The sequence below is a fragment of the Labrus mixtus genome, chromosome 16 (assembly GCF_963584025.1).
Source record: "Labrus mixtus chromosome 16, fLabMix1.1, whole genome shotgun sequence".
NCBI classification, from domain to species: domain Eukaryota; kingdom Metazoa; phylum Chordata; class Actinopteri; order Labriformes; family Labridae; genus Labrus; species Labrus mixtus.
Genome location: NC_083627.1, coordinates 18,457,006 through 18,482,976, shown reverse-complemented (window position 1 = coordinate 18,482,976; position 25,971 = coordinate 18,457,006). Strand labels below are relative to the sequence as shown.

The following is a 25,971-nucleotide window of genomic DNA, read 5'->3' as shown; positions in this document are numbered from 1 at the left end:
CTAAAATTGTCGCTGTCAGGGAACATTTTCCAAAGCCTGCAATATCCCATCACTGACATTTTCCCTGAACTTTCCCAAGGCCAAATGATTGCAAGATGGAGGCTTTTTTAAAGCAATTTCTTCTTCCTCCTCTAACTTTCTGCATCATAGCTCCGTTGAATCTATTGAATAAACACCCATAACAGGAAGATCTAGGACAATTAGGAACGTTTTTAGTGTCACTTTATCTCCATTACTGCTGATTCTCCTCCATCTCTGTCTTCGTTTGCATACAATTTCAGACTTTGCATCGAACACTTGATGGATTTGTTGCTCTGCTGCTGGCAGGAGACATTACTCAGGAGAAGAATGACGTAGTGTCTCCATACATCTCTGACTTCATCATTGTGCAGGAGGACAGCAAGTCTTCTCCTCTTGACTGTGCCATTAGGATTCAGCAGGGCTTGAAATGACATATTATACTGCAGCTGTATAGGAAAGCTGTAACACTCATATAAAGAAAAGTCTTGTTATTACCGTTATAATCTTCATTTGTCGTGAATGTGAGCGGCCATGTCAGTAGATTTTGCCTTGATTCACATTAATGGGTGCTAGTTTATGTTTGTATGTTGTTTTGTGTTAGTCCGTTGTTGAACTTGTGTGTCTCTTCATGAATCCCTTCTGTGTGTTTTGAACTTGTTTCACATGTTTTTGTTGGGTCAATATGTGACCTGTTGTTGGCCCCATAGGGCCGCTTTATGGTGGGGCGTAACATTTTCGAACAAAAAATAGTGCCTGTATGGGATTGCCAAGCCCGAGGGATCGCAAAGACACAAAATGAAGTCAGACTTCTTTGTTTTCCCAGCATGCTCTTTATAAATAATATCTCAACCCTGAATTATTGACAAGAGTGTTGGCCAGGAAACTGATGCTGAAATCATTAGAGATTGTTACAGAATAATGTTTTGGGGAAAAAAAGTTTTATCTGATGTGAATGGAAAAAAATGTCTTCTTCAAAATGTCATTAAATCATTATCAAACACAAAATGAAAATAACTTTTTATTTTTCATGTAAGGGCTGCAAATTGTCCATTTTCATCTTAATTCTTTCATCTTACTCTGATTTCTGTTGCTCAGGAAATAAAGAGCAACAACAAATAGGCTTTTTATACGTGTATTCTTTTTCTAAATAGCTTTTATACAAAAAAAAAAGAACACTGATCAGTTTTGCTTTTACAAAATGCATGTTTTTTTTTTTTTTGTGATTCCAGTCCGAGCCGAGGGGGGAGAGGGAGACAAACATGGGAAGGTTACAAAAATAATTGTTGGAGTAATTCACAGTGCAAAAATCTATTATATACAAGGTGCCAGCTTGTATTTACATCAGAATAAAGTCACAAAATGTACAGAAGCCTTTTGCAAACTCAAAGATTTAAAAATGTGTCTTAGAGTGTGCACCACATCAAACCAATGTTCTAAAGATAACGAGGAAGGTGATATTTCATTTGTTAAATAAATAATACTGTATATGCTACTTTAAAATGACACACGAGAACATGTGTAGTATAAAACCTTCTCTGCCATCCTGGGATGATGATGTGATTCTCTCGTATTGATTGTCAATCTCTGTTACTTTCTTTGACCTTGCTCACGACAAACATTCATTTAAAAAAAAAAAAAAAAAAAAAAAAACACTGCAAACTAAAGGTGTTTTCAGACCAAACAGTTCTGGGGACTTTTTGAAGCAGAACTATCCTCTAGAGAGTTCCCTGAGACCTTCACACCACCCGGACTTTTTCTCTTGTCTGCCTTTGCACTGCCATGGTACCCTCTCTGTAGCAGTAGCTAAAAAGATTCCTCTAAACCGGGTTCTAGGAACTAAAATAGTTCATAGTTCCTGTGGTGAGGGTATCAACAGTTCCTGGAACTATGAAAAAGTTCCTGCGGTCTGAAAACGCCTATTGTCCGTGAATTTAAGATGCTATGAGAGCTTCGTCTGTGACCTAGAAAACTAGACTGATATAATTATATTCACCAAACAGGCCAGTTTAAAGTGATCACCTTAGTGTTGTTCACATGCTTTATAAATGTGGAGCTTGTTAGGTACCATGTTTCTATTATTTAGAATCCTTTGCATCTGATGATATATTGATTATAATTAAAAATATGACTTCTTTCCGGCTCATTATTAAGACTATTTTGTGTTACTTGATGTGCAAATTAAGTCTTAGCTTCGCTCTTCACTGTAGGTCCATAGAAAAATACTTTGCCCTTTGTTCTTTAAAAGTTGTGTTTTCTTATGAACAATCTCATCCATCTCTCTTTTACAAGTCAAACGTATCACTCTGTGACGTAGGGTTACATTGTAACCTTGGTTCTCTGAGTGAAGCAACTACTCTCCACCCTGTGACATCACATGTATGTGATCATATCCCGTACGATGTGATGTAACGGGGTGGAAAGATAGTCTCAAGATGATAGAGAACCCTCATAGGAGAAAATGTAAAACAAAATGTTGTTATCAATCACATTCTCTGACAGGGACCCGGTGGCAGAGTTACAGCCACTCTTCACTCTTCTTCTTGACACTCTTGTTTGCTTTTGGAGGTCATAAAGACACATTATTATAATAACAGACTGTTACATATCCAGCTCCAACTCTTTTAAAAAAGATTTTAGTTTGCTGAACTTTCTCCTCATTAATCAGGGAGAGACTTCTGTTTATAGAGGCCAACAGACAAATCACAGCAGCCTGAGCCAGAGGCCTTATTGGCTAAACTATCAACCAAATTCTACCTTTGCAGAATTTAAATTTTGAACACCTTTTGGGACAAAGAGTTTTAGCCAAGTGCAAAAAAATTGTTTGTTTTCAAACATTTGTCTACGTACTTGATGCAAATTAATTTTGGCCTTTTGTCTTTATTCACACTTAAATGCACCGTTTGCCATCCAGGCTGTCATTTTTGAGAAAACTTTTTATGACATGAAAGTGTCGTTATTCCTGTTTGTCCGTGCAAGTCTCTCGAGATGATGTGGATTTTTTTCAGTTGAAACGTTATGAATGTGATGCTCTCTCATCATTTCATCATCAGTAAGCCTTCCCTCTGCACTTGATGTTCATTCATTCAAAATGCTACACTCCATGAATAAATATGTATGAAGGACAGAATATAAATCTTAAAAACAGAAAAACAAGAAGATGGATTAAAAGGCATCATAACAAAAAGAGGATTGTGAATAAAATCAGACAGCGCAGCTTGAACAGTTAAGAGAAAGCTGCTAGTTCTCGAGGATCGTTGACATGTGATGGCATACACAGTGAAACAACTCTTGCGGCTGCTCAACCTCAAAATGTGTTTTTTTTTGTTCATAAATGGTTTTGTGCATGTAGCTTCTTTTTTGCTTCTCAGCCCTGTGATTTCGGCATCGGCACAAATACAGCAACTACAAAGCAGTCAGGAGTGCAGCATCACAGGACACACACACACACAGCACGTACTGAGGACTCGGCCAGAATAAAACATGAATAGAAAACAAAAATAAAAACCTTTAGAAAACATTTTAAAACAGTTTTCAACGAAAACGGTGAACATACATTATATACACAATTCCAGAGCTTTAAGAAAAGAGGGTCACCTCTATCATGGCACATACGATCAGGTTTGTGAAATCTGTTGATGTGTTTGTGTGTGTGTTACACCCCTACACAGCTTTGACCAACATACACCCTTTGGTATAGGTGAGCTTAGGAAGGATTGCTTCTTCTTCTTCACCCTTAAAATCAGCATCATGACGCCATTCCAATCCTTATTCACCATCCCTGTCACATTCAACAACATCATTTCCAAGCAGGAAACATCATTAACCTTGCTGTCAACACAGTCTCACTTGTTTATCCAGTCTCCACACCCGCACAAAACCTCTGTTGTCACAGTTTAGCAGCTTTAGGAAGTGACACATGTCGAAAGCAGCTCTGGTCTCATGCCACAAGTTCTTGACATCAAAGTTGGTTTTTTTTTCTCGAAAAAAGCAGCTGCAACAGTCATGATAAGTTACATGAAGAGTCAGCCTCATAGCAAGTCCATCTCCATCCTGTGACCTCTTTATTCCCAAACTTGTATCACCGTCCTGGAAAACCATGCGCCTGTCAGCCTCTGAGATTTTTCCCGACGAGATTTACTCTAAGTCTCCGATGCTCTGTTGCTCTTCTTCGGGCTGTTCCTACACTCTTTATCCCCCAACGGGACTCAGCAGCTCAAGCGTACGTCTCTCCCGATTTCAGTGCCACCAGTTCAGAGTCATCCATGTGGCGCCCATTCAAGTGTTCGCTGTTACAGTCATGGTGGTACATGAAAGCGGGCACCTCAGTGATGGAGGTGGCTGTGTAGGACGTGGAGCGCATTGAGCAGTGGTCCTTTCGTCTCTGACCCCACTGGGTTTTGTACTGCATCCACTGTCTCTTTAACGCCGACTGCACCTAGACAACGTCAAAAAAAGAAAACGTGTAAGACATGCACCATTATCAGGACGACAATCTATGACTTTGAATCCCATTCGAAGGCAATGCTTTGAGCCTTACATTTGTAAGATAGGGGAAGAAAGCTAGCATTATGTCCTTCTCAATCTCCTATACCCTGATAACATCAGGACAATTTAGCCTCAGGGAACAATGGTCAAGTTTTAAAGGCTGCTAATGTAGCCAGCAAGTTACATTACCAACCTACATTTTTAATCTAAATAGTTTTTTTTGTGTGGATATAAATAGAAAGATAAGTTGTCATTAGATAGTTACCAGGGGGCTCCGAGATTGCATTTGGACTGAAACCAGAACACTTCCAAACTCTGAAATCAAGACTCAACCTGTCAGAGCCGTCGACCACCATACATCTATTTAAACAGACTTGCTAGTAGCACTGAACTCCTCACCTAACCTCAGCTTGTACAGCGTAACTGACTCGACATGCCGATTGAGGTCGCCGCTACATTGCTGTGACTGGTTGGATTTAGATGTTATCAACTTTGACAGGTGGATCCACTATTATTGGCAGCTTATAACCCTGGAGTGTGGGGGAGGGGCATCTGTTTTTTTTTTATGTTGACTTGAAGTGGAAAGAGGCTTTTAAAATGCATTTATTGTCGTCGGATATTTCCGACAGTCTGTGAACCTTTTAGGGAATTATTAAAGACCGGACCGCAAGCTATCGGTAGTTTACGAGTAACCTGTTGCAGAAACTGTTGTTAAAAGAACACTTCTTTTTAAAGTGGGCGACGGTGGCTCAGTTGGTGGAGTCGTCGCCTCTCGACTGAAAGGTTGAGGGTTCGATCCCCAGCTGAGCAAGATGTCTGATGTGTCCTTGGGCAAGACACTCAACCCTGCATTGCTCCCTCTACTACTGTGCCAGTGTATGAATGGATTAGTGTTGTACCTACTCTATGATGTATGTCGCTTCGGATAAAAGTGTCTGCTAAGTGAATTGTAAAAGGCAGAACCCATGAGAAGAACCAGACTCACGTTAAACAGCGGCATTGCCTGCCTTGTGTAGTATAATCACTGTTCAAGTTTGCTCCACACGACCACAGCTCATTATTATCATTTTGAGCTTTGATTGTGTGTGTTTTTCAGTTCTCTCTGTGACACATCCCAAACGCTTCTTCGAACTCTTGCCTGTTTTGCTTTGACCACAAAATGATTCTGCCAGACGTCTGAATTTACATGCAAATCATAAGCGGCCGCGGAGCAGTGTGAGTGAGGCAGAGCCATGTAAACACCATCTTGTGACAACATCAACCCATGCAACTGAGATCTTCAGTGATGCGAGTGTAATTGCTGAAGCATATGGGGCCTGCCTCATATTTCTATCACAATAACAGATGCCAGTTAGGAAATGCAAACATCACAGTCACGTTTTTTGATATGAGGCCAAGTTGTGCATGTGGCCAGATCATCACTTTATAAAGGGAGGAAGGCTTTAGTCTATATTGAATTATATGAATAATTATCTCCTATATCTGTCAATCTACAAATGCTCAACACCAATATGCCTAAAGTTTGAGGATTGTGATTGATTCAGTTATACAAGCAGCAGATTTCCATGCATCCAACTTATTTAGCTATTTAGTCCAAACATCCACATTAGGAATAAAATAACCACATTCCAACTTCAATCCATTACATTTTGAAATGCCTGAAAAATAGGACAAACTGCAAGTGTTTCCCAAACTCCTCTCTATTACTTCCTCATTGTCCTGTATAGATGTATACCCTTTTTGAAGTTTAGATTTCAGAGCAACAACAACAACAAACTTTTCACCCTCCAGAAGCCTGAATGCCCGAGAGACCTCACTGTTCCAAATATTACACTCACTCGCTTACTTCACCTACATTGATACGAATGAGTAAAAGAAAAGCAAGTCATCTTGGCTGCCTCCAGATTCAATATTCAACCACATCTCAGGATGCAGTATTCATAGCCAAATCATTGATACTAAAAATATTCTTTCTATTTAGATTCCAGAATTACCATACAGTTTGTGTATAAGACACACTTTTATTGGCTTTTGTCATCTAAAAAGTTGTCTGGTTCCTTTTTACTGCTGTGCCAATATAAAAGTATAAATAAAATAACATGTGCCATCATGACTGCAAATGCAGCCCCCAGCATCACCCCCTGAACATGATAATTATATATCTGTGATTTGTTCTTCTCCTGCAGCTGTGCCTTAATGACTTTGTTTATGCTCTACAAAAAAAATACTCACAGCTGAAATGGTCAGAGCCTAAAGGTAGTGATTTAAAAAAAAAAAAAAAAAAAAGATATACATATACAGTATCATTCCTATATAAAAATGTTGTAACCCTCAATATTCATCTTTGTATTATAAAGTCAATTGTCATAAGGACAATTTCTTTCATGGGAAAAACAAACATGTTTGTCACTAAGTTTGGGCGCAGGAGAAACATACCGCTCAATACAAATCAAACGCAACACACAAGACTGACAACAATCAATTCACATCAAGTGGAGTATAACAATACCAGAAAAATACATAAGATCCCCAGAAGCCATAGTTTATTTTTCCCAGTTCATCCAGTATTTTTGGTAGGTTTTTGTTGGCTTGATAAAAGGGCTTTCTGTTGAGTCTTGTTTTTGTTTTATTTGGAGAATGTTGGAAAAGAGGAAAGAAATACATAGAAAATTGTTGAACGACCAAGACAGACCCACATTTTCAAAACGCTTCTTTGACCACTATAAATGATCTAAAAACAACTGGATTCATGTAGATTCTTTTGCAGCATTTTTTTCAACCTTGATTGATTCAAATTGATTATTTAAAAGTCGGCAACTCGTTTTCTGTTGGACTGATCAACTGGACTCTGTAAACAATCCTCTTTGAACGATTCTTTAAACTATAGAACATGTGTTTGAAGAAAGTTCTGATAACAGAATCTGGATCTTCAGTCCTCTGCCAGTGCAATGTCAACCATTTAATCCTGTAACGCCTTAGTACCACTGTAATTACTGCATACATTAACACACAATAAACCAATTATCTAAAATATGACACTAATTGTTATAATGAGACAAAAGAGCAGCCAGGGCTTAAAGCCTCCATTTAATACGTCACATATACAACATGGAAGCTGTTTGTTCAGCTGACCTTATTTAACAATGGCACCATTGAACAAACAAGGCAGGTCTGTGCAGTTTGGCCTTGAAATAGAAAACAAAACAAAAAACAGCATTGAAACCAGCCCCAGAAACCTGTGTCCTGATTAGAGGAGCTGAATTGGTCATTATGCGGATCAAGCGAACAAACCCTCACATTCTTGGATATAGTCTTCTTGTCTGTTGATCCTGAGTCTCCCAAACAGTGGCCTCATCCTTTAAACATACATTCTACTCATTGTCGATACTACGAATGTTTACATCGTTCTGGCGGATGTTCTCTGACCTGTTGATGAATGAGCTAATAGGTGACCTATATTTTTCCGCTGAACGTATATTGCTCTCTTAGTTTTGCATTTCTGCCCCGTTTCCTCTCATACAAATACAAAATAAAAAAATTACAGGATACAGGATTTAATCAGACATTTTATCTTAAGACAAATCATTTTCTTGATGTTTTAAACACAAAGTATTTTGTAATAATATTATATGTATATCGTATTTTATTTTATTTGTCTGCAGCAGCTCAGTCTCTAGGGTCTTGGGTTGGGAACCATGCAGAGGGTCTAAGGTTCAAGTCCCGGTATGGACCAAAGTACAGAAATGGTCCGGTTGCTGGAGAGGTGCCAGTTCATTTCAAGAGAATTGCCAAGGTGCACTTGGGCAAGGCATCGAACCCCAACAGGTCAGTGGTGCTCTCTATGGGTCTTTTCGCTGTTAATATTTATTTCTTATTTTTCTACTTTTGATGTCTTTGTGAAATCTCAATTCAACAACAAAAAATACACTTTTGATGCTCTGATGTTCAACAATATTATCCTTGTCTTTGCATTAATTTAGAACACCCTGATCTAAAAATTACAATAAATTAACTGAAATGATAAATTACAATAAACAATGTAGGCTCAATCTAATAGTTTTGTTATAAGTCTACACTAATATAACTAAAGAAGAAGAAGAATATATACATACATAAATATTTTTACAGAATGCATTAGCTACAAAAAAAGCTGTTCCCGCAAGATGCCGCTGAGTAACCATGGTAACATACAGTTCCTGTTTCCACCTGAGAGAGGGAAGTTTTTCCCAAAGCCTGCCGCTGTATTTCTACCCTACACCTTGATGAAGGAGACTGCGAGTGTGACTTCTAAGGGAGTGCACTCCGTCACGGAGGGGGAGTGTGTAGGGTTTGGTTTGAAAAAGGGCCTACGAGCTTCCCCCTCACTATGCCATCTCTCCATTAATACATATCCATAGGTCCTGTTTGTGCATGTGTGTATTTCAGTCCTATGTTTGTGAGTAGCATGCCTCAATAATAGAATGTTTACTTGAATCTTCCCTTAAGGAATAAATGAGGAAAAAAAGAGGGTAAAAAAAGTCTAATTTCACAATAAATATGTGGCATTCTGAAGACCAAATCTAACTATCTGCCCTAAAAAGGTCTAATTTAACACTTTATAAGCACATTTTGTTGCTTTTTTAGTCGTCACACAAGAGCCTCAACAGCAACATTAACCCCAGACTTTAGCTTTAAGAATGATAAAAGCTCACTCTATCTGAGAAGTGTTTGAACCACGTTAAGGATGCACGCAGCGAGAAAGCTGCAGACAGGCGTAGAACGGCTGACAGGAGGGAACTTGAAAGGAGAGTCAATTTCCAGCTGGGCTTGGAAACCTTACAGTCATTTATAAACAGCTTCTTACTCCTCACCTGACATGACCCTTCAGCTGCAGAGCTCTACTGCTCTCTCCGAAGAGACAACCTGAGCATATCTTTATAAGGTGTTACAATTGGACTAATGACAGATGCAGCTTCTTGATATTCTATCAAGTTAAGATGTCAGAAGTCAGAGATCTACCTTGGCAAAAACAACATTTAAAAATGTAATGCCTGATCGAGTTAATGTCATAAGCAATGGGCAGTTTTATTGCTCTGTGACTGAGCAGCTCCCAGAGCAACATCTGCAGGTTGACCTTTATGGAAATGCAATCACCCTGTCAAATATGCACAATTACTGTGTCACACACAGCACAAAGAATTCTAAAAGGAATATTTTCATTTTGAAAAATATTTACTATTTTCCTGAGAGAAACGATAGCAGGAGTCACTCTAGTCTTATGGCTGTCTGTTAAAGCAATAATATGTCACTTTTCCATCTTAAAATAGTAGCTTCAAAGTCGATGAAATACAACAACTTTCCACAGTGAGAATAGTGTTATCCTTAGTCTTATGCTAAGCTAAGCTAAGCTAAGTCTCTCCTGGATCTGGTTTCACATATAGCTTTCGCACATGAGAGTGGCAAAAATCTTCTCATCTAACTCATGGAAAAATAAGCAAAACTCTCAAAGTGTTGAGTTGCGTAACTACATGATCAGAGCTTACCTCTCCATTGAAGAAGCAGAATATTGTTGCCACCAGCAATCCCTTAAAACGCAAAAGAATACAAATTAGCATCTCACAGTAAGAAAGGAAAACACGTTCATAATAAAACACATGAACTTTCACCTCCACTCGATATAAAAACCATGGGATATAAACATCTACCCCCACCCACTCACTGGCAGGGAATATACCCTGAATATTACCTGCTGCTGTCACAAATCAGCTCAGCCCCACTTTTTGAGGAGAGATATTACTAGAGTGCTGGCAAGAAAAAAGTATTGATAAAGTCCTGTTGAACAAATGAAGGCCATTTGCATTCCGAAAAGGAGGAGAAATTATAAAGAGGTCAGAGCATGTGTGAAAGGGGCTACAATAAATAGAGTGCTTTTTTTTTAAGGAAAAAAATAAATAAACAACAGCTTGTTGTTGATTAAGTGCCTAACTGGTAGTGAAAGTTAATAGAGTGCCTAACTGGTTCTTTAAGAGGGAATCATCAGCGTATCACACCAATCAATCCCAACAATAATGAGGCAGAAAATGAGACCTTTCAAGCATGCAAAACATCTACATCTGGAGCCTGGCAGGAACAAAACTACTATTAACTCCATCCAAGATCAAGTTTGGATACATGATGAGAGCTGGGTAGTAAAATAATATAACGTATAACAATACTTTTCAGATCACAGTGTTTATGGATTTCGTACCCTTCAAATACTTTCAACCCACAGGGGCAGTGAAGCAACAGCTACTGAGCTTTTTAATTCACTGCTGCATTACCCTTGAACTGAGCTCCCCTGCTACTTTTAATGGAAATTCTGATTAAAGCAGCGCCCTGCTGTCAGCTCGGTGCCTACCTGGTAGTGCATGAGGATGTGCATGATGTATTCATAGACCTCCCCAGCTAGCCGGTTCTCTGGCCTCCAGGGGAAAATGACAAACTGTATTCCTAGCAGGGGCACCAGGATCAGCGTGGCTCTCACCGCCTTCATGTACATGTTGGACTCTGCTCGATGGGTGTCTCTCAGCTTGGTCACCAACACTCTTATAATATTTAGTAAGAAGAAAAGATTCACCTGGAGGAAGAAGAAAATACATAGAAAAGGACAAATAAACCCAGATATGTTTCTTGTCTTAAATGTTATAAGAACTAAAAGTCCAAAAAAAAAATACCAAACACATAATTATGTTTTTTACATCAATATCCAGGTATGCCTTTTATATTATTCTAAAACAGGGGTACTTACAAGAAGCGCGGCCACTATGGGACCATGGACCGCGTAGAGCAGATGGGTTTCCACACTCATCCAACAGCTACAGAGGGAAAAGCAGATCAGTCAGTGCTGTCTGCTGCCCAAAATACACACACACATCCAAAAGCACACACGTGTAGGTATCTGCACACTCTCCCTCTCAGCCACACACAGGCGAGCACATATGTAAACACCTCCTGTTTATTTGCAGAAGTTTCTGGAACATTACTCACTTGTCATCGAAGTACTTTTTCCTTGCCACGGCGTGGATGGATGCAGGCACAAGCGGAAAGCCTTGGACAGGGAAAAAGATGGCGGCCATATGAGGTCTTGAGTGAATTTGGGAGAATCCATTTGTCATTTATGCGTCAGTAAAATGTGTGGTTAGCTTGGTCGGTTGTTTCCTGCTTGTATAAATGACTGCTTCACAAATATATTCTTGGAAAGGCAGAAATATAGTGGATCAACTCTGATATCCTTACTTCTACTAACATTTCTTTGAGGATTTCATAGGCCAAACCCTTAAAACAAAACCATATGGTTGGTGTAATGGTTAATTTAACATTGCTTCTTATAAAACTCACACACACACACAGAGGTCTGGAAATAATCACAGGAAACCATGTTCAGTCTTATTCAGACACCATTGAGACCCTGCAGAATATCAACCACAGGAGATCCTGATTGGCCATCCTCCAGAAACAAACAGCAGTAGAAGGTTATCCTCCAGTTTTTAATGATGGCCTGCATTTGCTTTCGTTACCTACTTGACTGACACACTGCACCAATTATTTATGTCCTCTATAGGGTGAAAAACAGGACAGCTTGAGAACTAAGCGACGGGAGGGCCAATAAAGCTGTCATTATGTCCATGGTGACAAACTGTACGAGGATCTGGTGGTTACTTGTAAATTTCTGCTTTTGGATTGTGTCCTGTGCTGTGAGTTGCCTTTTTCAGATGTTTTAAAAAAAAAAAAAGTATGGGTCTTGAGAGGAAAATAAATTCAGTGAATTGGGTTTCAGACTAATGCAGATGGACTTACCCCAGCCAAGGAGGTAATACCAGTGCAGATGCTGCTCCTCTGCAAACACAGCCACCACAATGAGCGTGTGCAGGTAGATCCCTTCACATAGCATCCAGAAGTAGTTGCAGCCCAGCATGTACATGTGGAAGAAGTGTAACACCTTACACCCAACCTGCAGAGAAAGCCACACAGGAATGTGACTATGTTTATTATCAGTTTTTTTTCCTGCTTTGTACTTCTTGTACAAAAATGAAATCTATGACAAGTATTCAATTGAGATACTACTGACATCATCACAGTGGGTTATGAAACAGTTTGAGTGGATGTTTCTGCACGAGTGACATGAAATCATCAGTAAGTATTACCCTTATTTACAGAGAGGGTACTATTCATTAACCCCCTCTGAGGGTGGACTGAGGTGGAAGTGATGCTTTTCTTTGTAGCTGGAGTTTTCTTTGATTACATTTGTCTTGCGTTGCAGAAGAAAATGAGAAACTCTACAAGTGCAATCAATGCCTTAGCCTACGCTGTGCAGATGTATACGCATCCAGCACACTGTGACAACATGTCTCATTATGTATCTATTCTCTGTGGTTTAGTCATCACCATCATTTTTTGAAAGACATGTTTTGATGGTAATTTTCACGTCAGTCTTATCTCAACACAATCTACTAATGCTGTAATTATTACTGAGAAACATAAGTATGTGCAGTAAGCTGTGATTCTCCTTATGTCTTTAACACACTCACGCTATACACCATGATATGTAAATTCAGAAAGTCGGAATTCCTCTCTTAAAAAGACAGTTTCTTCCAAAAAAAAAGTAGGAAAACAAAATTCATGGCTGAGGAATTTGTGAGAGTTATTTTTCATGGCCACCACATGTGGAGTGTTTGGACATTTCTGCTTATTTTGAGAGTTCTTCAGCAAACAACATCAGCTGTGTTGGCTGCTGCTCTTCTCGTCCCTTCTCAGAGGGCTTCTCCTTTGTCCATTTCTGGATAATTCAGCTCCATTTAAAGCAAATTACTCTGAAAATGGCAAAACTAAGTCAAACATTGATCCGACAAAATTATGAAAAATGTAAGCTTCAATACATCAACCTCTCTCATAGCATAGCACAGGACCTGAGGGCCAGTTTAGGATGAAATGACAAAGAGCATTAAAGCAGAGGGTAAAATTCCATGAAAATCAAATCATTTCATGATCAGTCAAAATTTTACCAATTTAAATTTAGTAGTATACCTAAACTTTTCCTTGTACTCTCTGCAAGATTTTTTTTTTCTGGATCTAAGTGTCACTGCACATAAGTTTATAGTAAAAGCTTGAAAACATACGAAACACATGTGGCGCCCTCAAGGCTTTTGATTTTGTTAATCACATTGTATTAAATTATCTTTTTTCACGTCGGTAATGTTGTTGCAGAGGTTTTAAAATCAGGGTGCAAAAAGTTAATATAAATGTCTGACATGATTCAATTTTAGTCCTCCAGGTATTTATCCTATAAATTTCAATTTCAACCTGAACATTATAATGTAGTTCATACAGACATTTGCATTTGCTTGGTGGTGGTGGGAATGAGCAAGAGCGCAGTAGTGAGGAAGGTCAGCGCTGGCAATGAAGGAGCAGAGGAAGAGACCGGGATTCTTTCAGCTTAAATAGATTGCCAATTGGAATGAGGTTTTGTCAGGTGATTGTGGATAATGCCACATTTCAATGAGCAATCAGCGCAGCGTGAGTTGTCTGCCTGAAGTAGCTCGCAGGCGTCGCCCCATTTTTTTTTACAATGACAATTCCATCAGAATCAGACTGTTTTTTTTTTTTATTGCCAAATACATTTACACATACGAGGAATTTGACTTTGTGTGTTGGTGCAAAACAATTAGCTAAGAACTAAAGCAAAAATAGTAAGAAGCTATATAAAACATCAGTGCTCCTGCTGACAACTTAAATATAAAAATATAAAAAAGCAATTCAAAATATCTTGTCTACAATCATCTTTTCCTCAAACTGGACTTCATTTTGCCTCTAATATTAATTACATCCTGTGCTAAACTCAACTTCTAAGTGAAGGGAAGAAACACTTGATCTTCCTATAGCCATTCCCTAAATGGAAATGGATCAATTGTTCTACAAATCTCATGAAGGAAACTTCACATAAAAACCTATTTGATTTATTTCTCATTGTATCTATCACACTCTAAAAGACCCTCTCAGAGTCATGAATATGACATTTTTTAAATATTCCCGTCAGGGTCTCTGGTTCCCAGTCCTGTTTGCAAAGTGCACGTGTGAGGCCTCAGTATTATTCATATATGCTGGCATTACTATGAACTGCTCCTCTCAGGACTCTTCCCGGCTAAAACACAGAACAGTTATTCACCGCTAAACTGTAATCCATGTGTGGTGCCTCTCCCTCACTTTTTTACATTCCCCTTCACTAGAGGAATCTCCTCCATTACAGACATGGACTCGTATCAGTGCATGGAGTCAGGTCATTCACCGTTCGGTCATTTAAAACTGATGTATGTGTTTTGTAAGTTCCCTACAAACTTCTGGTTAACAAATCAAGCTGCCGTAGATCATGTAAATGTTTCTCATGTTTTCAGCATCCTCCCGGGTTTGACACAAGTTTTGAGGATTCACTCCCCCACAATGCTGGCAAGCCAAACCAGACAGTGTGTCACCACACAAGAGAGATTAAAATGGGCTTGATTTCTCTGTGTGAGCAAATCTCCACCGCAATCCACCATTCCCAAATCACCAGTGCAGAGAAAAAGGCTCATAAGTTTCACTTTGGCAGCGGTAAATTTCAATCAGGTTTCCCAACAGACACGCGTGAATCCTAACCAATGGTGCTTGTGATTTCTTGTTCTGCCTCCTCTTGTAACCGGTGCTATGGTAAACAATTTTGTTTTTGACATGTTGAAGCTAGTTAACTCAACCTAACCGCTGAAAATATCAAGGAGAGCCTAAAAAACTGCACAAAAAACAATATATTAATATATTTCATGTCATTCCTGGGTGCAACTTGGAGACAGTGAGAAATGGGATGTAAATTTAGACATCAGACAGGATGAGCCACACAGATATGTGAATACATGACAAGGAGCAGCAGCAGGACGCAGAATCAGTCCCGTAACTGAGACGCCGCCACTGTTTCTTTTATGTTTTTCAAAGGTAGGTGATAATCTGACACTGTTTTTTTGTTTTTGGCTTTTGGCCTGTATTTGACAGGACAGTGGATAGAGTAGGAAACCAGGGAGAGAGAGAGAGAGTGGGGAACGACACTCAGGAAAGGAGCCACAGGCCAGACCCAACCCGGGCTGCCTGCCCAGATGCCATCCTCCGCACATGTAGGGGCGTCGTAGTGGGGGGAAAAGTAGGACTGACTACCCAGGGCCCAGTGGGGAGGGGGGCCCTTCATGGGCCTGAAATAAAAATGTATTTCTTATTTCGCTTTTTTCTCTTATTGAAATAACCGCAATAAGATAATAAACTAAAATTGCCTGAATAAATAAACAAACATTCAGAATTCCTTTCTGGAAAAAATGTGGAGTCTGTCTCAAAGGCCCTTCTCCCCCCTTCTGAATGCGCAGAATGGTTTAGTTCGCCCCGCACCTCTCGACTGGATTGAACTGTCGGCGGTCAGTCGAGTCAAGAGTGAGAGATGTGGCAGGCTGCAGATTAAACCAGTTGTTAGAGGATTTCAGCCAAGAATATGGTTTGGATCATATTTGTGTTTATGCATAAATTCATCACATGAATCCCCTTCATAGATACCACTTCATATGACCCTATTTTATAAAAATATTACGTCGTGGTAAAAAAGAGTCCACTTTGGAGCGATATTTAGCATCTTTCCCAGAGAGCTACAGTAACATATGTGAGCTCAACAGATTCTTTGTAAACTGTCAATTCATATGATATCAATGTTGTCGCGCTAACATCAAAACTGAGTCCGCGACTTCTGCCCAACAAACAACATTTTTAATGTAAGGTGAGACAAATGATGATGCAGTGTAAGAAGAATTAAAGTGAAGTCAGAACTACAAAGAACTACAGCCTGATTTTAAAGTCATGCTGACAAGTGTGGTGGAATCTAATTCAGATTTATTGTTTGTTTACAGTTTATCATTAATGCCAGTAGAATTTTTTATTTAATAAGCTAACCAATAAGATCACTTTAGACAATAAAAGCCTTTACAGCATTAACTATAGCAAGTTAATAAGTAAAATAATGCTGCTGGAAATGCTTCAAATGTCTGAAAGGTGCAAATATTACAAAGTTTAAATCATTTTTAAACTATGAGGAAATATTACAGTGATTATTTTCTTCCATTTTCAGGGTGTAAAGCATAGTTCAATGTTTGTATGGGTCATTTGTGTGATGGAGGTGCGGTTGTAGAAATTTTCCGGGTTAGTTTGGGCTGTGATAGGGGCCCAATGTGATATCTTTTCATGGGGCCTGGAGTTCCTGGCGGCGCCCCTGCGCACATGGGATGTGAAATAACCGCCAGGCCACCTGCGCCCCAACACTATTCTACACAAAAGTAAAGATCTCTCATTTTGTAGAGTTGTCATACTAAACAATACAAAAATGTAATAGGCAGGAGGCACTGAGTTGACAGGCTTTTTAAAAAACTTTTATTTCCAAAAGGAGCGGTTCTTGAAAAGTAGCACATGAATTTATGCTAAGTTCTAGAAGTGAGGCATTCCTATGAGACAGATTTATCATCCCTACCAGAGCAGTTCTCCTCATTTCAAAGAATTTACATAATGCATTCAGTGTGGCTCCAAAACTCTGTCAGAAATACGTGGAACAGAGAGAAGACCCGTTTGTTGATGACAAGATATGACATGAAATACTAATTAAGTCTGTTTTTTTAAATTCTTTTAATACAAACTTTTAAATGTTGAATAAAAAAATTCAGATTTGTTTTCACTTCCACACTTGCCTGAGCTTGCAGGGCAAATGAATGTTAAAAGTCCATCCACATGTCTCAACCTTACATTTGGGCTTAGCATAAATCAGGAATACATTTGTATCTCATTTGAAGAAAATGGAACTATTCCTCCTCCTAACAATGAATTCTGCGAAATAGTACTTAGCATGTTATCATCTGGCTCTAGAGATGTATGACCATCGGTCTGCCCGTCCATTACTTTGACCCAGATATAAATATCTTGACAAACTTTAAAACACAAAAATTGATTTAGACATTTATGTCACAATTTCCACCTGTCTGAAAATCGTCAGCCTTAACATGTTGGAAGGATTTTGTGTAGCTTGTGCTGGGGCAATTTATTGTAAGTGTCCCAAGCCAGATTGGTTCCAGAGGAGTGTGAGTCAAAGAACGTAAATTAACCTATAAGACGGAGCTGCAGCAACTCCCAAAGAGAGAAATCAGTGCCAAACCTGAGATAAAATACAACTCTGTGAGCGCCTCTCTGCCTGGGCCTTGGCCCCATTGGGCTTGCCTAAGCACATTGCAGAAGAAAAACACGGAGCTGCCGCAATTTACGTCCACCACACTTAAGTAAAGCCTGAGGAAGTTAGGAAAAAATTAGCTTGAAGCTGCAGCCTTCTGTGACCCACTTAGGACAGGCACTGTAGATGATTGATGGCATCGTGGGTTAGTCAGCAGGCAAAGGGTGGACCTGGGCATACTAACGCCTAGCATACAGACCGGTCCCTTAAACATGGAAAATAATCTCTCTCTATTATAATGGTCAAAACAGTTTCTGTTGTGTTTTGTTGAAATTAGCACATGCTATCATGCTAATTTGTGAACTTGTAAGCACAGTTACTTCATGGCTATTGTCAGAGTGATGCTAACAGGTCTTCACTCTTGGTCTTATTTCTCCTGTAAGACAGCTTTGTGCTTAGTCGTCCACACCAGGGATGTTTAGCATTGTTTACAGTGTTAAATAAATTATCCACAGAGGCTTTACTTACAGGGTTTCTGCCCACCACTTCAGGATTATTGACCACTGCTACGAGGTAGATGATGGTGAGCGCTGAATTGAGCACATAGGAGCAGAAGAGGTTCTTGTGCAGCGTGATCCTTTGGCAGCTCAGACTCCTGTGCGAAGACAGATCACATTATTGATACCTTTGCATACCAGGGCATTATGTGATTACCACAAAAGTATTCCACCTGGGACTACAAGCGTGGAATTAATTTTTAAGGTCACACCAAAATATCCCGTTGAAAATGAGAAAGAGTTGCCTCTCCTGATGAAATAACCAGGACTAAAAAAAAATGTGCAGTCTAAAAGTTTAATGAGGTTGTCAGATGTTGCTCCAGTCTGTAAAATATCCAATAATTGAGATCTTTCATCTCAGGCAAATTTTCGCAGTTTGTAAAATAATCCCTGGGATCAATGCGCTGGATTTGCTGCTAAATGCTCTCTTCTGTACATGCTGGACTCGTTGTTAAATAATGCATAATGGATCCTGACGGTGCTTCCTCATTAACTTGGCTGGCCACTCAGAATTAATAGCATAATGAAATGCTTGACAGACAGAATGAAAATAACTCTAATAATCAAATTCATTACAAGGCAGTCATATCCAGTGGCTTTATTGTTAATGATGGGTGAAATAATGTACAGTATTTATTCCAGGGCAGCGTTTAAATGTACTACTGCTCAAACTGTTTTCAGTGCTTACTGAAACCTTAGACCCATTTTACTTGTTTGCATATGTCCTATTAATAAGTCCTGTACAACTTTAGAAATGGTATCCTTGTACTGCTCATGGCCAATTTTAAGAGTGCTACATTTTATCAAGACAGTACAAAGGAATTATATACGATTGTACATTTTAAGAATCTGTTTTGGGGGCCATGGTTATCTGTGGGTGGAAAAAACAGACTCATTTAAGCTTTAAGAATATGCAGGAGCTTCTGACTGAATCTTTATGGTAACTCGGTTCAGAATGTCTGCAAACATTATCAGGTCGGACATGTTTTTCCACCGCGAGCTAGGGTATTTTTGTCTGGGAGTTCTGACAGTGTTTTGTCGAGAGTTGTAAATAACAGGGTAGTGCAGCTGTACACCATCACATACCACAGAAGGCTTCACATCTGGATCTTATAATTCAACATTAAGCCTCCAATATTTTAAGTGTTCAGCTATAAATATGGTTAGTCGCCGATAACAGAACAAAAGAGAAAAAATATTTTCTACGCCAGTAAAATATCCAAAGCGTAATTTGTTATCACTTTGATCGTGTAAATTGTGAATATCCAGCTGTGTTTTTGTGTAGCTCAGCAAGGAGTCTGACTCTCAATGGGTCTTGGGGGTTTTAGCGATTATGCACCTGCCCTAAAGAAGGCCACTAGATTTATGAGTGTGCATAAAACTTTAGAGCAAACTGAGGGTAACTTACAAGATCTGTGCTTGATAACAGCTGCGATTGGGAGGTCAACACTCTTCAAAATGTCAAATTTTACAACTGTAGCTTTCACAATCAACAGGCACAACATAGTAGTGTTTCCAAATATTGTAACGGAACATAAAATTAAATCTTTCCAATGGGCAATGGGTTTTCAGATTTCTCAAGTATCTGGCTAAGTAAAGTGGTATCGTAAAATTTTACGACAATGAAGTTCCTTCCTGCTTAAAGAATTTTTTTAAAAGTTCATACAATGTGAACACTATTGCTAACCTTTTCCTCTAAGGCTTCACCATTTCTAAATCTCACATACATAAACTGCATATTATACCTCCTTCACCCTTGTCCACTTTTTTTCCTTCCCTCATCTAATTGAATTTCCTTTGCAGTATCTCAATTAGCGAGGCACTTTTCTCCTCTGGGATTAAGCAGTATATTGGGATGAACAGCTTTAATGAGCGGTGCGCTCAGGTGCACACGTTTTTAATAAGAGCAAAGCACCAACGCTTCCATTGGACGTCACAGCTCTCCGGTTTTGAATCCTAAACATCCATGAAACAAATGCACAATGAAGCCAAGTTGGCATGAAATTAGTGAAGTTAAGTTGTGTATGAATGACATTAATTCCAGCTGCTGAACTACTTAAAAGGCTGACAGATTGCATTGATGTGGGACAGAAGACATAAAGTGAGAATAGTGTTGAATATTTATGCCCTCACACAGCTTCTCCAGGACAAGTAACATGAGTTGAAAGTGTTAAAGCACAGTTTTAACTACGTTTTTTACTATACTATAATTGTGACAGAAATATGAACACTCGTTTACATGGACATAATCTTCTGTCTGGCTCTAAGGCGGGTGAATAAAACTGTCATTCTGCTCTGCCAGTGCGGTCAGAGGCACAAAGAAGATTCTGCTGACTGTGAATAAGGCTGAGACCAAAGCGTTGTCTATGCTGAGTAATGAAATGGCTGGAGGACACTGTAGTGAAAGATCACCACCGTCTGTGCTCCTGTCAGACTTAATGATGACACTGACAACATGATTGAGCCTTCAAGGGCAAGGCCAGTACCGATTAATCATCCCAAACTGTATCAGTGCCTATTATGTTAAGCATTCACAAGCATTATAATGTACATAATTAACTTAAACACACTTAAACAGCTTAACTATCCTAAAATGTAAAAACCTTATATGAAGGGCAACAGCATCATATTGAATCCATTACCTGAAGTAGAAGAAGATGGCCAGAGAGATGAGCAGGGAGGCGATGGATAAAGCATGACCCACAATTGCCATGTAAAACAGGATGTACGCTGACTGTAAAAAACAACAACAGACAAACAGGATTAAGTGATAGAAGAATTTGGATGTAGCACTACCTTGGTTTGAAAAAAAAAAAAAAAAATCCAAGTTAAAGAGAAAGTGTCATGTTTTCATTATGTGAGCAAAACATAATTTTGTGTTTCTATCAAGGCTTGTAAATTTTCCCCAAAGCAAGTGTTCCCTTCTAAACACTTGGCACTAAATGTTATGTTTTGGACAACCCTCAACAGGGACTTCCTTGATTCACACACGGTTTTGTAAGCCATCAGGGCATCAGATATATCACGTTATTTAATTTAAGCCTATTTTAAGCCTACTCTTGACTTTTGATGACAGATGAAATTAGCGCCATAAATGCTCATCAAAATGCAACTTAATCTTACACTGGGCTTTATAGAAAGGAAATAGCACCATTGTTTGATTGATTAGTTTATTCAATTGTCTCATCACTGTTCTTTTTCGCATAGCTGTAAAATAATCCATGATTAGTTGGCAATTGTTGGTAATTGTGAAAAAAATTTTGTCAGCTTTAATCCTGTGATTCCCCTTTACAATAGTATATACATAGCTGAGGGAATGATAAAAACAGGAATTAAATTGCAACTTATTTGAGAAATACAGTCATGCACAGTAGAATGTAGATTTATTAAGAGATGGCATTTAATACTTTAAAGGTTGAAATTGATAAGGCAGAACAACATACCTTTAGTTCAGAGGAATTATAAAAGACTGACACAAGAATGTTGAAACTATGAATAAATAAAAAGGTCATTATAATAAGCAGCTGACGTGTGGGTCCTTGCTTGTAAAATAAGGAATTTTGAGCTAAAGCTCACATCTACTTAGTCCAATCAGGAAACAATGGTGTATTTATTTAGCTTTATTTTCCTTTGAGATGATACTGCTGAGACAGTTTGTTCTCCGTGGTTTCCTGAGGCTGGGAGCCCAGATCAGCAAAGACCAGGTTTTTGTGGTAACAGATGGAGCGGCTGATCGATCAGAAAATGTTCAGGTTTGCCAGAGCAGCTGCTCCAGCTGTACAGAACACTGACTGGCAGTAAAATCATGTTACTTATAGTTTGGGGTTTTTTGCAGATGTTTTGTTCATATGGTGCCATTATTTGTAAATGGCCAAACTTGGAGCCCAGAGCAGGGTTGTATTTGTATGGCCTTGGATATACACTGCATGAAACATTCTTTGGAAAACTTAGTACAAAGTAAGATAGTGGGTGAGTTAGAAAAGTCTGCAAAAGGAAAGCCAGAAAAATAAAGTTAGACAAATGCAATAGATTTGGAAGGGATATTTTTGTGTGTGTTTTGAATTTACCACAAAGCACACCATGTAGCTTCACATAATCAGTCCATTATTTGTTCCAACTTATATCATTAAAACTTGAAGACAAACAGTTTGAGAAGAACTCAAGAATTTTACATATCAAATAAGTTGCCAAATATCTTTTTCAGCTAACCCATCCATGACCTTTTGTATTACTGATGCAACTTTACAGGATCAAATACTTGAGAAAGAAAAAGTAAATGAAAAAGAAAGCAAAGTTAAAAGATTAGTGTAGTGGAAGCTTAGGTTCATCATTTCCTATCAACAATTTTGTCATGATGTGATTCTATAATCACATGATTTACATCGTCTCAAGGATAAAATTAAAGACAGGGTTGGTTATTTTCTCCAGATACACTTTTAAGATTTTGGTTGAAATTGTTTTTACGTCCTGACAGGAACTAATAATTCATGTGCTCTGAAAGAGGAACAAAGAAAATCCATCCTCTGTAGCAGTTGTAAGCATTTAAAAACTTCAACCAATGTCTACCACGAGGTACCAATCTGATGAACCAATCATATCTCCCTGTCTCCCTGCTCGTTCTCTACCCCTTGCATGCACTCGCCCAACCTCAAAGCACGTCACTGATTACAGAGTTTATACTGTGAGTTTGCCGCTGACCGTTGTGAGTAGTACAATAGTCACATTTTCTTTTTTTACATTATGATAAAGTTTAGTGTTTACTTACCACTGAATGAGACATGAGATGACGTAGTTTCTACACAATACAAGCGATGAGCTTAGGTCCGCTTCTTGAGCAACGACACTCGTGCATTTAAGTGAGGGGCTTAGCTTTTGAGGGAGCACAGATGGGGAGGGGTAGGATGTAAACGGAGCACTGAGGGAATGCTACTTTCAAAATAATGCTAATTTTCGAAAATTACCAATCCTGCCTTTAAACATGTGAAATAGAGTGTTTGTTTTTCAACTTTGCTAATAGGGTTCATCCTCTTGTTATTATGAATAGCTTTGCCAAATGATTGTCAGATGATATTTACTTATTTAACCTATCAAAAGGCCTGTCAACAAATGACATGACTAAACTTTCTACTCTTGCAAATAAACATCAAACTGGTGTCAGCTTTGCCTTTTTGCTTCTACCTCACCTTGTGCATTTACGGCTTATTTTCCATCTTAAAAGGTCACTTATATAAAATAAGTCTCAGAGCTACCCAAAACATGTCTGTGAAGTTTCTTGTTTAAATTCCACTCCTGTATTTCATCATACCTATAGACCACCTCTATTTCAGCCCTGCTCAGAACAGGCTGTTTCTGTGTCTGTCGCTTTAAATGTAAATGAGTTGTGTCTAACCACGCCCCCTCTCTGGAAGGGGATGTGGCTCTGGCTTTCTTGCACAATGCCCAATTGTTTACGGTGAAAAGACTGGCTCAAAGGGCAGAACAAACACCTAGCTGTAGGAGCATCAACCCACCTGGGGGAGGGGCTACTGCCCTTTGTGATGTCACAAAGGGAAAATCTCCAAATGTCCTGTTTGAGCAAACATTTTCTGAAAATTAGAGTCGGAAAATAATGGAAAGGGTGGACTTTTCTCATAATTGGGGGGATTGTAGACAGATGACATGGCAAAGGGCATTTTACATATGTGACCTTTAAATACAGTATTTCTATGGAACTCAGTTAAGGAGGGTAACCATTATTTGGAAACAAAAAGCCTGTTTATAATGGTTTGTTACACATTTTTACGAGCATCGACATGAAAACTATTTATTTCCATTTGATACATTTTCTCAAAAAAAAAAGACTCATTTCATTACATATCATTGTTGATTTATTTGCTCATTTCAGTGTATGATTACAACACAATAACACAACACACAACATGAAATATTTTCGCATTATACTTATACACTGTCCATGAACAAACAGGAGCAGGAAGAAGTAAACGTATAATACCTGCCACTTTCTTAATAACAGAAGTTACTGTTGATACAGAATCAGATGGCTAACCTGATCCAGGCATAAACAGAAATGATTATGCTGCCGTATAAAACCGTGGCAAACATGCAATTTATCTATTATAGTAGGCTATACATGGTTTAAATATTCACCTTCAATTTTGCCTTTGTGTTTTCGTTGCAGAGTGTGTAGTTGGACCAGGTCCTGTTGGTATCCGGATGGCGAAACCACTGACCGTCCTCCCCACAGTACTTAGTGGCCTTCTCTGAAAGTAACAACACATCAATAACTAGTCATTTTCAAACAATGTCTTCACATGCACACAGTTTGTGTTCATGTCTTGTCTTTTTCATAGATTGTACTCAACTCATGCATGCAAAGTCTCCTGAGTGTCACTGCTCACCTGTCGGGTCAAAGTCCACAAAGTAGTTGGGGCAGTTTTGAGCGGTGTATGTTCCCGCTTGAGTATCGTCCCAGCACAGCCAGCCGTCCCAGTTGCGACTGCAGTACAGTCCTGTAACACCATGAGACAGTCAAACATCCAAATAGGAAAAGTAAAACAAAAGGAGGCTAAATGAGTCGGTTTTGTCTACCTGATTTGTTATACGGATGATCTCGATTCATTTTCTCAAAGCATTTGTACTGACTGTCGAGGATCTTTTTCCTCACTATCTCTTGCTCCACTGGGTTCACCATGGGACTGACAGTGGCCTCATCAGAAAGCTCCACCTCTGCGTCTCCTGAGAGCTGGGCAGCTGCCTTCTTTTAGGGAAGACATCACACACAATAACACACACTTTAATATACACATACAGAGTCAGGACCAATGGAGCTAAACGATGAGAAGATTTACACATAATTATGACAAGTGGAGGAATTTAACCTTTTTTCCTACAAAAATATAACGGGCAAAAATATAACAGGCAAAAATATAGCGAGAAAGCACGAGCCACCCAACCAATTCCAGAGGGCTGTGGTCAGACAGCTAATTTTCATTTAAAGCAACAGACACTAAAACAGCCTGTTCTGAGCACGGCTGAAATATAGGGGTTTATAGGCATGCTAAAATATAGGACTGGGGTGGATTTTTTGCAAGAAACGTCACAGCAATGTTTTTGGCAGCTCTGAAACTTATGGCTTGTTAAAAAGGAGGATCATATGTGACCTTTAAATTTACTGGAAAACCAAGCAAGCTAGTAGCCTACTTACTGATAACCAGTGTTTCTGATGTGTAATAGTTATCTTAGAAGCATTACCCTCCACTTCTCTTTAGTGTTGACAGCACACAGTGTGTAGTTGGTCCAAGTCTTGCCAATCTCTGGATGGCGAAACCACTGCCCGTCTTCCCCACAGAACCTAGTTACCTTTTCTAAAAAGAACAGTATTTAAATAAATCGAGAGTGTAATATATTCCTGGAACACTGTCAAAACCTCTGTAGATCTGTTCAGCTGTGTATTTAAATCTAAGTTGTTGATCAACAGGCCTGTGTAAGAGTGATACTGCTCACCTGTCGGGTCAAAGTCGGAAAAATAGTCAGGACAATTTTGCGAGGCATAGTTTCCTGCTTGAGTATCGTCCCAGCACAGCCAGCCGTCCCAGTTACGACCGCAGTACAGACCTTGAACAACAACACAGCGCAAGAACATGATTAGAAATGTTTCCAGGCCCCTCAACATAAATGAGA

General features: G+C 39.0%; 1 protein-coding gene across 1 annotated transcript in view; it reads right to left on the bottom strand.

Annotated features, from left to right (window-relative positions):
* Positions 1-1,026: 1,026 nt before the first annotated feature.
* Positions 1,027-25,971, bottom strand: part of calcr (calcitonin receptor) — a 61,334-nt gene continuing 36,389 nt past the window's right edge. Inside the window, exons 10-22 of the mRNA XM_061059881.1 lie at positions 25,795-25,905; positions 25,543-25,655; positions 24,880-25,048; positions 24,690-24,800; positions 24,439-24,551; positions 20,934-21,025; positions 18,263-18,389; positions 12,322-12,475; positions 11,512-11,572; positions 11,273-11,339; positions 10,883-11,101; positions 10,029-10,070; positions 1,027-4,456 (exon numbers count right to left, since the gene is read on the bottom strand). Of these exons, the coding sequence (XP_060915864.1) occupies positions 4,235-4,456; positions 10,029-10,070; positions 10,883-11,101; positions 11,273-11,339; positions 11,512-11,572; positions 12,322-12,475; positions 18,263-18,389; positions 20,934-21,025; positions 24,439-24,551; positions 24,690-24,800; positions 24,880-25,048; positions 25,543-25,655; positions 25,795-25,905 (1,601 nt within the window). The 3' untranslated portion in view covers positions 1,027-4,234. The remainder of the gene's footprint in view (positions 4,457-10,028; positions 10,071-10,882; positions 11,102-11,272; positions 11,340-11,511; positions 11,573-12,321; positions 12,476-18,262; positions 18,390-20,933; positions 21,026-24,438; positions 24,552-24,689; positions 24,801-24,879; positions 25,049-25,542; positions 25,656-25,794; positions 25,906-25,971) is intronic.